The sequence below is a fragment of the Pteropus alecto genome, unplaced genomic scaffold (assembly GCF_000325575.1).
Source record: "Pteropus alecto unplaced genomic scaffold, ASM32557v1 scaffold271, whole genome shotgun sequence".
Classification (NCBI taxonomy): Eukaryota; Metazoa; Chordata; class Mammalia; order Chiroptera; family Pteropodidae; genus Pteropus; species Pteropus alecto.
The window spans coordinates 137996-154857 of NW_006430730.1; the positions used below are offsets into that span (position 1 = coordinate 137996).

The 16862-nt window shown below is 48.2% G+C and overlaps 2 protein-coding genes and 1 long non-coding RNA gene across 4 annotated transcripts in view; 2 read left to right on the forward strand and 1 right to left on the reverse strand.

Moving 5' to 3' along the window:
• Positions 1-1600: 1600 nt before the first annotated feature.
• RPS16 (ribosomal protein S16) lies at positions 1601-3590 on the reverse strand. The gene is made up of 5 exons (XM_006905394.3): positions 3424-3590; positions 3183-3284; positions 2060-2156; positions 1914-1961; positions 1601-1804 (listed from the first exon to the last, which is right to left on the reverse strand). Exons 1-5 carry the CDS (start codon positions 3469-3471, stop codon positions 1659-1661), a joined length of 441 nt encoding a protein of 146 aa, XP_006905456.1. The 5' UTR covers positions 3472-3590; the 3' UTR covers positions 1601-1658.
• Positions 3591-4708: 1118 nt separating this feature from the next.
• On the forward strand, positions 4709-7296 carry LOC112484212. Its single transcript, XR_003047913.1, has 4 exons — positions 4709-4848; positions 5528-5678; positions 6509-6933; positions 7022-7296. It is a non-coding gene; the product is annotated as an uncharacterized LOC112484212 (long non-coding RNA).
• A 1455-nt stretch (positions 7297-8751) lies between these two features.
• SUPT5H (SPT5 homolog, DSIF elongation factor subunit) overlaps positions 8752-16862 on the forward strand; it is a 26391-nt gene continuing 18280 nt past the window's right edge. The window contains exons 1-4 of one of the 2 annotated variants that reach the window (XM_006905395.3): positions 8752-8892; positions 9177-9254; positions 13583-13748; positions 16711-16776. In XM_006905395.3, the coding sequence (XP_006905457.1) occupies positions 9180-9254; positions 13583-13748; positions 16711-16776 (307 nt within the window). In that variant the 5' untranslated portion in view covers positions 8752-8892; positions 9177-9179. Of the gene's footprint in view, positions 8893-9176; positions 9255-13582; positions 13749-16710; positions 16777-16862 lie in introns of those variants that run through there. The other variant, XM_025050575.1, reaches the window with a different exon arrangement.

Here is a 16862-nt window from a genome sequence, read left to right on the forward strand (position 1 = left end):
TTGGTCTGCAGCGTGCCTGTTGTAAGCCTTCAGAGCTACATAAATCAGACTCAAAGAGGTTGGGTGGCCATTGCCCTCCTTGGGATGCCTAGGTTAATGCCAGCCAAACCCAGTTAATCCAAACTAATAAAATGCAAAACGGTGAGCTGCATTTTGTTTTGCCACTAGGCTCACTTTCTCATGTGGTAACATGAAGATGCCTGTCACCAGCCTGGCAGGCATATTGTGGATATATCTAACAGTGTTTAGCCTGGCACCGGGTTGGTGCTCCATCAGCTACACTCTCCAAGAACTTGACAGTCATGCACTGTCTGACTTCAGTCTAAGGACAGGCCACACACACAATGGTGGTCCCCTAAGATTAAAACGGAGCTGAGAAAGTCCTATTGCCGACATAGCCCTTGTAATGTAGCACACGCATTACTCAAATACTGTTATAATTGCCTACAGGGTTTGATATAGTAACGTGCCACAGGCTTGTAGCCTACGAGCTATCGAGGAAAAATTTGTCATCCCAAAATATGTCTATTTGGCACAAGGATTATAGGCTGGTTAATTTTTAAAAAGCATAGCCAGCGGCTCTGAAAACCCAGAAGGTACCCTTGTAAAAGGCATTTACATCCCTAAGGGCGGTCTCCATCCATCAGGATGTCTCCCTCCTTGCACCAGGAAGGACCATATCGCCAGGAACTTTCATCAGTGCAGAACTTCAATCTGCACAACCTTACCCTTGGTTACTATGCCTGTCCCATAAGTGACTCCCCCACCCCTAATATCTTGTCTTCTGAAGATGATGTTTAAGATGCTAGTTCAGCCATTTTGGTGAGTTAGTTTCCCCGAGTCTCTTCCATGTATTCGAGAGCTACACGTCATTAAGAATTTTTTCTCTTGTTAATCCGTCTTTTATTACACGGATCTGTCAGCTAAAAACCTACAAGAGAACTCCCCACAGTTGGCCTTCTGTGTCTGCACGTTCTACACTGGCCAGTGCAGAATTCTGCACTGGATAAAGAAGGCCAATTAAAAGACTTGAACATCCCTGGACTTTGGTATCTGTAGGGGGTCCTGGAACCAAGCCCCTGCATATTCCAACTATGTTATTCTGGTGCCATCCTACAGAACTTTCTTCGACAATGAAAACGAAATGTTCTATCACGTGTGGCCCAGTGGTAGCAACTGACAGCCCACTATATGTTGGCTTTTACGACATGGCAGGCACAACAGAACAAGTCCTCAGAGCCATGTTGCAAGTCCCTGAAGCACAGTTACTGAGCATAACTGGGATCTGATTTAAGGCCATGGCAGGCCTTTCCCCAAAAGGTAGTGCTGACATCCTGAAGAATGAAGTTGGTCACGGGGAATCCACACCCCAACCCTGTGGGGCTTACAACCAGTGGCCCAGAACCACCTTATCTCAGCTGTGCTCACAGTGGACTCTACTGGAAGTGCAGGGAGACAGACCAGTCTGCTCCTACCTGCCTTTCCACCCATCTACACTAACCTCAGAGTGGTGGCTTCTGGAAAGGCTTAAAATCCAGACTGGCAGTGTGCTGGGCATACTTCCTGAACTCCTTTCAAAGAATCACCACGAAACAGCACATCTGTGAAACTTTAAATCCCATGACCACCGTTTATTATAAAGGTGAACCCTGATGGGCTTATCGGTAGGATTTCTGGTAGCGAGCACGCGCACCAGGACCTCCAAACTTTTTGGATTCGCAGCGACGGGGATCAGCTACCAGCAGGGTCCGGTCGTACTGGATGAGGATGTCTTTGATCTCCTTCTTGGAAGCCTCATCCACATCTGCGGATGAGAAATGAGGCAGAGATGTAGATAACCACGGAAGTACCCTCCTACACACTCTGGAGCACTTTGCCCCCACCCACCCAATGGGAAAGCCACATTTTCTTACATTTCTGGTAATAGGCCACTAGGGCTTTGGAGATGGACTGGCGGATTGCTGTGAAAAACACAAAAAGGTACATCAGCTTCGTGAAGGTCATGTGGCATGACCTTCACAGCCACCTCCTACCCATGTTCCCAATTCCTAGGACTCACCATAAATCTGGGCCACGTGACCACCACCCTTCACACGGACTCGGATATCCACACCGGCAAATCGCTCCTTGCCCAAAAGGAGAACAGGTTCCAGTAGCTAGAGGAACAGGGAACACGACAGGATTTTAGATCACAACCTGGGCAGCTGAGCCACCACATCGAGCATCCTTATGTCTAAGTAGCTTCTACCACCACTGGCCTCTTCCACTAGTGGAAGAGGGTTGGGCTGTCACTGCAAGGCCTTCTCTGGGCTCCCCCATTCCACTACTCTGGAGCAGTGTCTGATATTGGGTCCAGTCCGTCTCTCCCACTGGACTGGGAGCCTGGGACCATCTAGGTCATTGCTGTGTCCCCAGCACTCAACACAAGCTCCATATACAAAACCTTCGAACTGACAGTCAATAAGAGTAAGCCATAATATTCACTGTATGTTATACCAAGAATCTCACGTCCTATCTTCCCTTCAAAGTAAACATATCTCCATTTCACAGGTGACTCAAAACAGAGAAGTTACATGCCTCAAGTAACACAGACTACAAGAGGTAGAAATCAGACTCTGATCTCTTCTCATTCTGAGCCAAAGAAACTTAAGCCCAAACAGGGATGAGGAACCCTTTTCACAGCCATGTACAATAAACCCAAATTCTGCTCCTGTTCTTTTAATAATAAATATCTACAATTTCCAGATCCTACTTTAGCCACGTTTTAAGGAACAAAACATTGATTCCTCTCCTGGAAACCGACAGTATGTTGTAAACATGACACACATCCCCCATTAACTGACTGCAAGAATCACATCGTAAAAACTCTGGTAATGCAAAAACATCCGGTCCGCAATCGAGCGGGCTGCCAAATACCCGTCTTCAAAGTATCCTCTTAATCTTCAACATCCACGTTTTCACTTTCTAAACTCAAGCTTTTTGCCACATCTTCTTAACTCCCAAAACCCACCTTCATCGCCAACACCCCACTTTTCTGGCTCCAACTCAGCTTCTCAACATCCCACTGTTGACACCAGATTCCTCAACTTCCAAGATCAACGAACTCCAGGAACCCGCTTATTTCAACATCTCTGTCCCAGAGTCCTCCACTCAAACCAAACGCCCGTCCTTAGTCCCAGTACCTTATACTGCAGCGTGCGCGGCTCGATCATCTCCAGAGGCCGCCCGTTCACCTTGATGAGGCCGTTGCCCCGTTTGCAATGCGCCACAGCTGTGGCCGTCTTCTGCGGGAAGCCAGAGGAAAAAGAGCGGAGCCACGTGAGCTCAGGGCCCCGGCTCCCACGTAGAACCCAGACCTCTTGTCCAACGGCTTCTCCCAGACCCCGGCCTCCCTCGGCCCCTTCCATTGGGCGCCAGACTCACCTTGCGTCCGAAGACCTGCACAGACTGCAAAGGACCCTTGGATGGCATTGCTGCGGCCGTAGACAAGAGAACCTCACCGCGCGCCGCCGACTCCGGAAAAGGAAAGCGCTACGCCACCCGGCCGCTTTTCAGGGTCTGCGCAGGCGCCCTGAGCGCTGCAACGCGACGGGAGGGTGCTTTACGGCTCGTGTTGTAGCCAGGGGGCGGGACTTCGGATTGGCGGCAGGAAGTTGAGGACCGGAGGGGCGGGACCCGGGTGTGGAAGGGGCGGGGTCTTCAGACCCAGAAGCGTGAGGACTTGCTGTTCTTCACATCCATGGTCTTCACTGGTCACTGCTGGTTCTTATTTGCATTCCGGCTCCTTAATAATCTCCCTCCGACCCCTCCCTTCCACCCTGTTAAAAATCAAATCTCACGCACCGCTAAAGGGGTTCTTAACCTTTCACCACCAACAGTCTTTCTCCTTGATTCTCTTCTCCCCAAAGCCTCCTCCGTCAGCATCTGCCCTCTGGAACCGACAGCAAGAAGTCACTCAGGATTCCCAGATTCAAGATTCAGAGTCCTCCTACCCTCTGCAACCTACCTCCTTCCAGAGTCCTTTCCCAGAATCCTTCTCCTCTTAGAGCCCCTTCCCCCAGAATCTACTTTTCACTTTCACCAGAATTTCCTTCCTTTCAGTCTCCTCTTCCCAGAATCCTTCTCTTCTCAGAAGTCCACCCCCAAACCTCTCTCTTGGGATCCCTCACCCCATATTCCCTCTTTCTTGGAATCTCCCTCCACTCAAGGGCCCTGGTTCTCCCCAATCGTTCTTCCCAGAATCTTCCTTTCCTCAGATCCACTTCCCCTGGCAACCGCCCCCTTCCGAATCTCTCCTCCCAGTCCACCGATCTCAGAACCACCCCCTAGAATCTCCCTTTCCAAAAATCCTCCTCCCTTTTGGAGCTCTCTCCCTCAAAATCTGCCATTCCCAGGAGTTTCTTTCCCTCAGAGTCTCCTTTCCCCAGCAACTGCCTCCCTCGGAATCCTCCACTCCTTAGAGATTCTGCCTCTAGAATCCCCCTCTTCAGGGTCCCTACCCCAGAATCCCTTTTTTACAGCGTCCCTCAAATCACTTCCTCTCCATTTCCGTCACAGAATTCTCCATTTCCAGTGCCCCACTTCCCATCTGCACAACCTCAGGAGTGGGTTGCCCTCCGCCCTACCCTCACCCTCCACCCTACTCAGGATACTCCCTTCCCAGCCAAGGGGCTCCTCTCTCAGGGCTACAGGGCGTCTACAGTTGCCTCACTTTCTCTGGCAGCACCCGGTCCGGGATCCAAGGTTCAGAGGGGTGTGGTGGCTTACCACGTATCTGGAGAGAGAGGTTGTTGGGCGAATCTGGGGCCAGAGGGAGGATCCTCCAGCCTAGAGTCCAGCTCCAAAAGGGTAAGAAGGGGGAGATGGGAAGGGGGAGGGAGGAAAGGAGCACCCAGAGCCTCATCTGGAGAGACACACAGGCAGATACACAGCACAAGAGAGAGGACATATGGAGGAGAAAGACAAAGAAGGGGCCAATGGAGAAGAGGAGGAGAAAGAAGAGAGGCACTGGGCCAGTCAGAGATGGACCTAGAAAACACAAGTGACAGATTTGGAGGCAGAGAGGTCGACCTTTAGAGATAGACGGGTACAGCCAGTCATGGAAATTCCAAGGTACTTGAGACAGAAGTAGAAAGGCGAGCAAAGTCCACCGATTATGCACCTGCAGACCAGAATAAGGCCTACCATAGTGTTTTCCAGTGAGAAGACAGGCCAGAGGATGCACACACTCTCATACCATACTCCGTACTGCCTTACGGCCTGTTTAGGGGAGTGGGGAGGCTTCCAAACTTTCCAGTGTCTCCAGGCTGATCTTTAAACCTTTGCTAAGTCTCCTATCATCCTTGGGGCAGTTATGTCAGGGAGTCCTCTGACCTAGGCCCTCCCTACTCTAGGGTCACCAGCTTTTCTGCCTCTTGGAGAACATTCCCTGTGTATCTGGATTGAGTGAAGCTGGACAGGAAGTGGACAGGAGCAGTTCCCTTCACCTACTCATCTTCCAACTTGCTCCCTCTCTCTGTACCTCTAGCTTCCAGGACTAGAGAAAGCCTGGGGGTGGGCAAGGTGCCTATGTGGACTCTCTGGACCCCTCTCCTGCTGGTAAGGCCCTCGGGAGGCCTAGGACCACCCTTCTGCCCTCTGGAGCCTTTCTACCTCCTGGTGCCCTCCTGAAGATGCTGGTGAGGAGAAGGGAGGGGAGAGCCAGCAGAGGGGACAGGAAGGGGGTGGGGCGAAGGACATGTTTGAGGAAGGTCAAGCTCTCCCCCTCTGATATATGATTCTCTGCCCTTCCCCAAAATTGTATGGAAACAAAAATGATGGCACCCTCTACACCCCAGATGATCTCTTGGTGAGGATTTCAAGTACACTCCACTAAGCTCGGAAGACATGACTGTTGGGGGCAGGAGGCCGTGGGGCTGCTGTTCTGGATGTTAGTCCCTGCCCCAGCCGCCAGCCTTGACAAGTACGTTTTGTTCACTGCTGTCTCTGACGCCTAGAACAGTGATTGGCACATAATAACAAAGGATGATGATTATGATTATAGCTACACTTAAATAGTGCTTACCCTGTGCCAGGTACTGGTTTAAATGCTTTAAGAATAAATATTACCTTATTTATTCTTCACACTGGCCCTGTGAAGTAGACAGGGCCACCGTGTATGAATGTGAAGGTTGTACACTGTACAAGGATCCCAAATTTATAAGTACGGTATTCACATCTTGAACATATTTGTCCATTTCCAGCAGATGGCAGTAAAGTATCTTATTCTAACAAAACAGCACTTAGAATCTCCGTTTTAAGGAAGGAGCATCTTTTTCTAACTTAACGCATACTGTAAGGGCTAGTGTCAGCCCACGAGATAGGCATTATTCAGAGCTCCGTTTTACAGATGAGAAAACTGACGCCCAAAGAGATGAAGGGGCTTGTCCCAGGCTACAAGTCAGAAACATTGGTGGTGGGGATTTGGGATCAGGCCCTTACCCTTACCCAGGTCACTCCGTCCCCACAGGTGTGTGCTGCTGAGACTCTAGGCTGCTTCTGGCTGGAGCTGACTGTGATTGGGTTCGAGGAGGGCCCATCTGTGGGGACTGCTGTGTTCCGGCTACAGCGCTTGCTGGATGCTCTGGGGTCCCAGCTGTGGGTCACAGCCCAGGGCCCTTGTTTACCCTGTGAAGAATATCCCCAGAGACCTGTCTCTCTCTTCCTGGCTAAACTATTAGAGTTATTACAGGGGGCTTGTGCTTGGCACCGGCCCTCAGCATGAGCCTTGGAGGATGCTGACTTCCTGGTACTCCTGGAGAAGCTGGCAGAGAGAGGGAGAGGAGACTTGGTCTCTAGCCCCAGTTCCTAAACCCTAAGCCTGTTCTTCTAGGCCAGAGGACACCCCCGGAGCCCCAGGGGCCAAGGGGAAGAGGCGAAGAGAAGGAAAATCAGGTGAGATATGAAGCCTGAAGTCTCTGACCTACTGGGCAAGAGGCTGAATAAATTACCCCCACCTGCCCCTGTTCTTCCTCTCTTTCAGATACTCCCTCCTCTCCTCTTCTAGGAAGGAACAGAGCACTGCACAGATATCTTTTAACCTCATCCTCACCCATGGAGGACAAAGAGAGTCTTGTGGTTCACATCCCTGGCTGCAAATAATTACCGCCTAGAAAACTTTCAAGGAATACTGATGGCTAGGCCTCAACCCAGAGAATTGGACAATTGCTCTCTGGTGGATCCTGAACATCTATATTTTTTAAATCAACTGTATTGAGGTATAATTTACATGAAGTAAAAGGCACCCATTTCACTGCATTCTGACAAACGTTTACAACATGCTGCCACATTTCCATTACCCCAAAGCATCCCCCCACACCCCTTTGCAATATCCACCTCCAGTCACAGACACACACTAATCTGCTTTCTGGCTGTTTAGATTAGTTTTGCATCCTCTAGAGTTTCATATGAATCGAATCATTTGTACATACCCTAGTATCTGGCTTCTTTCACTTAGCATACATTTTTGAAATTCATTTATATGTGCATCAGTGGCTTGTTACTATTCCATTGCATGGATATACTGCAACTTGTTTGTCCGTTCTCATGACGAACATTGGTTGTTTCCAGTTTGGGGCTATTATGCATCTCTCTCTTCTTTAGTCTGATGTGCTACCAAGGCTGAGAGTTGAGAACCACTGATAAACCGGGGAAGAACTGTTCCCTCTCTTCCTATTTTAAAGAATTGCTATGTTAAGGAGGCAAGCTTATAGAAGGAGAAACATTTCTATTTGGCCCAGAAACCTATCTGGGTTCCTTTCCCAACCTGTCTTAGGTTCAATTTGGGGGATTGTGGGATCAGGGAGTGTGAGCTTATGCAGAGACACGGTTGTGTATATTCACTCTCATAGCTGCATTGTAAGCCTGCTGCCAGCCCAACTGCACCACATTTCCCTGTAGCTAACTAGATGTATGTTAAATTTCTGTAAATTGGATCCAGGTGTCTCAATGTCTATGTGAAGAACTTTAGCAATGTGTTCTAAAAGCTTCTGATTTTTTCCCTTCCATCGGGTTAATTTTTTTCATATCTATCCCTTGTGCCTGGTTCTCTTTGCCACCTCTATGACAAATAATTATTGTACTAATACATAAATGCACATTTAAATCAACTTAGGGACACTGCAAAGGAAAACAAGGGTTGGAGGTGAGGGGGGTCACCCAAACTCGAGGAGGCATCTTGTGACTGCCACTTTCCAGTTAATTTTTTCTGACTTCAGTTTCCCCATCTGCAAAATGGGGGCACCTACCATCTAGAAATGTTTTAGGGCGGGAATCCCCAACCCCGTTGCTGCAGAGTGGTATCGGTCTGTGGCCTGTTAGGAATCAGGCTTCACAGAAGGAGGTGAGCAGCGGGGCGATGGAGCAAAGCTTCATCTGTATTTGCAGCTGCTCCCCAGCGCTAGCATCATAGCCTCAGCTCCACCTCAGATCATCAGGCATTAGATTCTCATAGGAGCAAAAAGGTTGGGGACCCTTGTTTAGAGGGTCCATGAGATAAAGTATGATTTATTTGCTAATTTGCTATTATTTGCTAATTCTCAGTCCCCTCAAGGCATGGCACACTGCGTAAGTTGTCTGGACTAAATTTCAAGTTCTTACTCCTGGCTGGAAAAGGCCAGGTCCAAGGGGAAATAACTTTCCCACCCTTTGACCCTTCCAAGATGTCGGCTCCAAGCCCTACATTAAGACAGCTCTGCCACCTCTGCCACTCTCAAGATGGCAGCCTGGAAGTGCGTAGCCGAGGACGGCCCCGGAAATCTCGCGTTAGAGGAGGCCAACGGGTAGGTTCTCGCGAGAGGATACGTCAGTCCCAGCCAGGCGTCGTGTGAACAGCAGCTGGTTCCCAAAGCGGAGGTGGGACTGGGACGGTGAGGGGTGGGTTGGACACTGACAGAGCAGGCTCAGGGGGGGGGTCCTCGGGAGCTAGGGAGGTGCAGGGACCAGATTCAGGGACCCTGGAGGTCTAGCAGGTGGTGTAAGGGAGTCCTCTTTCGGGTTCACGGTTGCTAGAACGAGGCTGCCGGAAGTGCGCCAAGGGGCTTTTCTTCTCCTGGGGAACCGGCCGGGAAACTGAGGCTTGGGGTGGAGTTCGGGATTGGGGGATGCGCTGAGGCCGCCGTCTTTTCCTGCAAGAGCAGAAGATGTCGGACAGCGAGGACAGCAACTTCTCTGAGGAGGAGGACAGCGAGCGCAGCAGTGACGGCGAGGAGGCCGAGGTCTGTGGCTGGAACACTAGGGTGGCATTGCGCGTGGGGGTGGGGGGAGGGGGGCCAGGCAGGACCAAGGCAGAAGGGCCCCTGGGGAGCTCAGAGGGGATTAGAATGAGCTCTGGCCTTTGGGAGCTTCCAGGTTGTCTGGAGAGAAGCAGGCAAGCCCAAATCAAGCAGAGGGACGAGTGCTGGAGGCCAGGGATGCTGCAGGTACGGTGAAATGACAAGTGATGTCCTCGCATGTAGTAAGCACTCGCTATTCTTACTTTCAGATATATGCAGTCATTTCACTAAAATATTGTTAGGGCCTACTATGTGCTAGGCACAATTCTTTGTCCTTGGGCTATACCAGTAAACAAAACAGATTTTAAAAATCTTTGCCCTTGTGAACGTAAAGAAACGTAACTGATAAGTCAATCATTTAGTAAGTTAAAAGGTACCCTGGAGAAAAATAGAGGAGAGAATGGGAATAGGGAGTCCTTGTTGCACTGTGAATAGGGTGATCAGGGTGAGTCTGAGTGGGTGACATCTGAAAAAAGACTTGTGGGAGGGGAGAGTGTGAGTCATATCATAGGGAAGAAGAGTGTCGCAGTTAGGGAGACCAGCAAGTACAAAATCGGCAGCATGTCTGCGGTGGTCAAAAAGTGACAAGGAGTCCAGTTTGGCTGGATCAGAGTGCAGCAAAGAAGTAACAGGAGCCAAAGTATATAGGATCTTGAAGGCTGTGATGAGGAATTTTTTCTTAACTGAGTGAGTCGGAGCCATGAGATTTTGAGCAAAGGAGGGATGTGATCTAATGTTTTGAGAAGATCACTCTGGCTTTGCACTGTTTCAGGAACTAAATATCAAACATTCCCGGAACGTATCTGATTTTAAATATTATTCACTATTACCCTCTTTTATTTATTTCTGACTTTACTCATTTGTTGAGCAAATGTTTGAGCATCTACACTGTGTTCCAGATATATCCTAGGTGTTGGAGGGAGAGTAGAACAAGGCAAGTCTTTGCTTTCATGGAATTTAGTAGGCAACAGTTAGAAACTAATCAACGAAGAGATGACACAGTGGTTATAGGGGTCTCATTTGACCTACAGAAATGAAAATATATTTTCATAAGTTAGTTACCTACACTTGTAAGGGTGATTTCATGTAAAAAGCAAGATTTCCTGCTTTTCTGGAAAACGGAAGGAGCCAGCAACCAGAGACCCAGGATTGTTCTATATACTCGGTCTTCGCCAAAAAAGTGGCATCCCTCTTTAGAATTGGGAATTTTCTTCAGTTCCCAGGATATGTCAGTTGCTATTTATCATCATGCCTGTTTTGTGGCAGGTTTAAGAAAAGGAAAGATTTCATATACCTGTGTTCTGGAAAACATCAGTTAGACAAGGAGCGGTGTGGGTTTCCCTTGAACTGCCCCGCTTATTTACGTACCCTACTTATCTGTGTTGCCTGCTTGCCCTCTGTAGGCATTTGATTGTCAATCCTTGTGCCCTCTGGGGAATCATCAGCTTCCAGAGAAGTGTTGGAGAAATTAGGATATTGCGGTGGAGGTGGGGCAAGTGCGAGGATGCCAGGAAAAGCCTTTTCTCCGAGCTGTAGTGCTGGGTCCTTGGTCTCTGACTCATGGCTTCAGGACACTGCTTGTGGTTAAAGCTTAGTGATAATGAGACCAGGATCCCTGCTTCCTTTTCCTGTCTGGGGTAGTCTGGTTTGCATGGTGCAGCTCTCACATCTCTAACACCTCATCTGCTGTCGCCAGGTGAGGCAGGAGTGTAGTGTGAAGCCTGTCTTCACTGCCAGAGATAAGACTGGATGGGCTTTTCAAACAGCCAAATGTTGGCATTGCCCTTGAAGGTCCTATAGATAGACAGGGATGGCAAAAAAATGAGCCACATTGGTAAATAACGAATACATTGGGGGTTCAGCTGGTTCACTATTCTCAGCCCTAGTAATCTGCTCATTCATTCATTTGACAAGTGTTCCTTGAGTTCCTGTTATGTTGGGATCACTGTCTCCCTCTTGGAGCCTTCTCTTATGGGGTGGACCGTTTCATAAACAGAGGGACAGGGTGAGGGGGGTTGCTGAGGACAGGTGCCGTAAGAGCACGTTCAAGTCCTAAGGTAACACAAAGATAGTAAGAGGAGCTCTCTCAGAGAGTGGGGAGCCAGATTTGGAAAGAAGGCTTTGCTGGGACTGAGCCTGGAGTGTGATGACAAGGTTTCTAGAAATCAGGCTGTGCTCCTGTTGAAGTTTGAGTCGTTAAAATGTGGGACTTTGTGGGCTGGCCAGGATTATGTATTAAGCAAATATTTTTTAAATCATCTGTTCTCAGCCCTGGGCTGGGTGATGTTGAGGACTCAGCAGTGCCTGAGATAATATCCTGGGCCCCGACTTCAGGGGGCTCACAGTTGTCAGGGCTGTGATGGAGGAATCCCAGAGGGTTGTGAGCCCAGAGGATGTGCCTGACTTTCCCTGGCGGAGAGAGCACAGGCATGACTGTTGGAGGGGAGGGTATTTTGATTGAAGTATGAGCAGCACACAGAGCAGGATGGCTTTTTATACAGAGGACCAGCATGGACGATGGACAGTGCTAAGAGAGTGTGGTTCAGTGTAGCAGGACTAGCATTTGGAAGAGGGATCCCAAAGAGACAGGATGAGAGAGGGAGGCAGTGGGCAGAGTGTGCGCTTCCACTCTGGGCTGCTAAAGAGCTTGTTCTTTACCCAAGGGCCGAAGGAAGCCGTAGCCATGTTTTAAGCGGAGAACCAAATGATCAGATTCATGTTGTAGATCATCCTTTCCTAAGATTATAGGATACATTCTAGGGCGGGGAGGGTGTGAAGAGAGGTGCTTTTACGTAGAATAAGGATAACACTTTCAGCCACATTGATTCATTTAGTGAGGAAACTTATTTCCTTTTCAGTTCACTTCATGTCCTGTCTTTTGATTGGGTGAGGGACAGTTTCACTTTGGTGCTACATGTCTGGAACACCTTTCCAAAATTTGCTAGTCTCTGTTTATCAAGGAGAACAGGCCTTAGGCAACATTATCGTGCTGGGACTTAGCATTGTTTTCCTTGTATCTTTATGATTACTTTCGATTTATGACACGTTAACCTTTAAGAAGTTTTTACTTCAGAAATATTTTAAAACAGAAAAGTTGTTCTTTTAAATTAAATTAAAATTTGAGTGAATTTAAAGAAAATATCAGTTAAATGGGTTGTACTGATTTGGACATAGGAAGAAGTCATAAAGTTAATAAGGAAAAGATTGCGGTTGAGTGAACGTGGTTTTATATGGATCACTGCCTTTTGTGACTGGTTTAAAAAGAGGGGTTAGAGGCCAAGAGACCAGAAAGGAAGCTGCAGTAAGGATTCAGGTTTTAGAGGGCAACATCGTGGCCTAGGCTTGGGCTGTGGGGATGGGGAAGAAGGGATGGATTGGAGAGGTGAAGTTCAAAAAGCAGAAAGATCATGAATTTGGTGCCTGATGGGAGCTAGAGGAGGCCAGCACAGTTCTAGGGGACATGGTGGGTGTGAAGAGCCCAGAGGCATCCAGGAGGCTGCTGGCACACAGGGGGCTTTAGTTCTGGAAAAAAGGAGGCCTGGAGACAGACAAGGGCGTCTTCTGCAGAGAGGAACTGAGGTAGTGGAAGGTAAAATGCCAGCGAGAGAGTGCATGGAAGAAGAAGCAAAGTGGGCCCTCAGCTGAGCCTTGTGATTGAAGCCAGTGTTTGAAGGGCAAGCAGAGTAAGAGGAGCCCGCAGAGGAGCAGCCGAAGGGGTTGGAGAAAAGTCAGGAGAGCGTGATGTGACAGACACCGAGGGGAGAGCATTTCTACAGGGAGGGAGTCGTCAGTGGTATGAGTGTCGTAGGTAAGGACCAAAGAATGTCCATGGAATTAGCAACAAGAGGTGGTTAATGACCTTGATGAGCACTGTGGACTGGAAACAGATATGGGGGTCATTGACACAGAGATGTCTTCCACGGCCAATGGAGTGCGCGAGATGGCCCGGGGAGGTGTAGAGTGCAGAGGGACAGGGCCAAGGGCCAAGCCTCATAGAGCTATACAATTTCAAGGTCAAGTGGAAGCTAGCAAGGAGGCGTAGGGGTAGGGGGAGTCTGAGTTAGGCCCCTGGTATTGGTTGGGTGGTTGGTGGTGCTCTTGCTGGAATAGGATGGCCAGAGAGGCCTGGCCGGAGTGAATGGGCATGTATGTAGAGCACAGGGGGCTGTGTTTGGCCAGGCAGAGCTGAGGTCAGATTTGGGGTTGGGGAGCATGGTGTCCGGATTTGAGGGTACAAAACTCTGGTGTACCAACCCTACCTGACCCTGCAGGTGGAGGAGGAGCGGCGGAGTGCAGCAGGCAGTGAGAAGGAGGAAGAGCCCGAGGAAGAAGAGGAGGAGGAAGAGGAAGAAGAATATGATGAGGAAGAGGAAGAGGAAGATGATGACCGGCCCCCCAAGAAACCCCGCCATGGTGGCTTCATTTTGGATGAGGCTGGTATGTCACAGGGCTGGCAAGTGCTGAGCAGAGGCTGGACTTATATACCTTCAGTTTCACTTCCTGAATGTACTTTAAAAAAGTGTTTGGTAAATGTTAAACATGTACAATAATGGGTACATGAAGCCCCCATGTACCATCTCCCAGCGTCAGCCGTTACCAGCTTAGTACTGACTTGTTTTGCTTATTTCTCCTTACTCCTATCCACCACTGGATGATGTCAAAGCAAATCCTAAATATATGACTTTTACCCTCAAAATATTTCTGCATATATTTCTAAAAGATCCTTTTAAAACGCACAATCACAATACTGGTATCATTTTCTAAAAAACCGACAACTTGTGCTTATAATGGAAAACTCACATGACCTAGAAATAGACAATAGGACATGGCAATGAAGGGTGACAGATCTAGGTCCCTCCTGGCCTGGCTCTGCTCTTTTCTTCTGTCTTGCAGAGCGTCTTGCCCCTTTAGTGCAGTGTGACAAACAGTTTTTTCTATTCCAGCAGAGATAGTTCGAGGATTTAGGGGACTGTGCCTATAAAGCACATCAAATTGATGGCAACCCAAAGTTGCCTAGCCTAGAGTAGGCCCTCAGAAAACGGGTGGTTATTTATGTATGTTCTATAGGCCCACATTATAAAAGCAGTTTTGTAAACTGCTTTCTTTTACTCAACGTTTGTGGAGGTAGCTATAACATAGTGTAGGTTAAATGAGTTAGTGTGAAGAGTTTTCTGAAACAACTTTTGGCACCTGAGCGCTCAATAAATGTTGGCCGCTGTCATCATCATCATCATCGAAATAGCTATTTTTTCCAATGGCTGCATAGTGTTCCATTCTATAATGTGTTTTGTTTAATCAATCTGTTGAACATTGAAGTTGTTTATATTTTTTAGTATTATAAACAGCACTGCTGTGAACATCTTCACATATATTTAGACACACATAGGCAAGTTACTGTCTAGATCAGAGTTTCTTAACCTTTTTTGTGGCGTCTTGTCTGGTAAAGTCTGTGGACACCTTCTCAGAGTCATGTTCTGAAATGCACAGAACAAAAACACAGGATTCCAAAGGGAACAATTATATTGAAGTACAGTATCAAAATATTAAAAATATCATTACATATGTGTTTATTAACAAATTTAAATAACAGGATTTTGGGTCTGGTAAGAATCTAATTTTGAAGTAGCAATGAGTGGATGATATTTTGAGAATATCCACTGCTGAAGTGTGTATGAAAATTTCAGATTTCACTGCTAATCCTGTTGTGGTTTGTTGCAATTGTTCATAATTCATGGAAGAGCTAAATTTCAATTAGATTAGTGAAAATGAAGAAGTAGTTTTTTTCATCTAACTCAGGCCCTGCAGATTGTCTGCATGGTAAATCCCTACAGGTCAAATTGCTGGGCAAAAAGGATGTTTATGTTTTTAAAGCTTTTGATATCTCTGGCCAAATATTGGCCCCTGAAAAGGTCACACTGGTTGATGCTCCCACCAGCCATAGACGAGAATGCTTGTTTTCCCCACAGCCATGTAAAGGGGAGTGATTTGGACCACCGTCCCCCATTTTCTAGGGACCCTCTCACCCCAGTGGAAAACAAGGGAGCAGAGGGGCAAGAGATGCTCTGGGTGTCCCTCACTCTCAGAGAGCTTTGGCCCTTTCTCAAAGGCTGAGGGGCAGGGAGTTCTTGCTTAGAGAACAGGTCTTAGATAGCAGATGGGCCCAGATCAAGAGAATGGATAACATGCCATTCAACCAAGACGTGAGACACCCATGCGTTGGTGGTGGGTGCATTGGGCACTGCCTGGTAGGCTACATCCGCGGCAGTAGTAGGTGGTTGGTGGTAGGCTACATCCGCGGCAGTGCCCATTAACACTTAACATGCGAGACCCCTGGATCCAACGGGACCCCTGGATCCAGCAGTTCCTGTTTAGGAATTTACCCCACAATTAAACCCACACAGGTATGTAAAGACATGAGAACAGAGACACTTGCCGTAATCTTGTTTGCAGTTGCAAATGTTCAGTGACTTAAATGTCCATAGGTAATAAGGGCCTAGCAATCAGATAGCATATGAGGCATGTGCTGTTTATTATGGAAGAGTTCCAGGCCAGTGTTATTGCTTAGAAAAAGAAGGTACAGAACAGTGTGTTAAAAAATTATGTGGGGGATGGGAATAGTGGTGGGGGTTTATATGCATTTCTCATATATGCACTGATTATCTCTAGACAAGAACCGTCTAGACTGAGATACTGGGGTTAGAAGAGGGAGGGAAAGCTGCTTTATACTTACGTCGCCTGTACACTTGGTTTTTTCGTCGTGTGCTGGTATCACTGTGGTGTAAGTTTTTAGTGTAATATTTGATGTGCACCAAAGTGTTTATGTAACGTAATGAAGAGGTTAAGTGCTGGACCCTGGGACCAGGCTGTGTCTCAGGTACCAGCCGAGAATCTTCGGGTAAGTTAGAGAACCTCTCCGGGCATCAGAGCCCCTCCTGTGAGGTTGGAACAGTGATGGTACCTCCTGGAAGGTTGCGGGAGGATTCAGTGACCAATCTGTGACAAATGCTCAGCACAGGGCAGGGCACCCTGTACACTCTCTGGTAGGTGTTAGCTGTTATAAATGTAAGGAAAGGATAAAACCAGCCAACCACAAAAACTGCATACCTGTCTTCCCTTGATAGTGGAGAGGGAACTTTTCTGCTCGCTCACTTAGATCTTATATTTACAGATGGGTCTGGGTCGGGGTGGGGGAAGGGATGACCCAGAGCCAAGTGGATCCGTATGGGAAACCTGACCCAGCTGCTTGGGCAGCTCCATGGCTTTGGGCGAGATCCTCACCTTTCTGAGCTGCTGCATCCTAATCTATAAGGAAACCTCCCAGAGGTGGTTTCCTGGAACTGTTGTTATGAGACCTCCTTTGTCCCTGCTGCCACCTGACCACTTGGCCTTCCTGTTTCAGATGTGGACGATGAGTATGAAGATGAGGACCAGTGGGAGGATGGAGCAGAAGACATTCTAGAGAAAGGTGTGTGTGGGCCCCGCCTCTGGAAGACCATTGGGGGCCACGGGACCGAAAGGGTCTTGAGAGCCCATCCCCCCACCCCCATGCCC

Excerpts from the sequence above, each read along its gene's own strand:
- RPS16 (XM_006905394.3), bottom strand. The coding sequence starts at position 3,471 with ATGCCATCCAAGGGTCCTTTGCAGTCTGTGCAGGTCTTCGGACGCAAG. Across the intron at positions 3,285-3,423 it reads TGCAGGTCTTCGGACGCAAG|AAGACGGCCACAGCTGTGGC; the intron begins GTGAGTCTGGCG and ends GGCTTCCCGCAG. Across the intron at positions 1,962-2,059 it reads TCACGTGGCCCAGATTTATG|CAATCCGCCAGTCCATCTCC; the intron begins GTGAGTCCTAGG and ends TGTTTTTCACAG.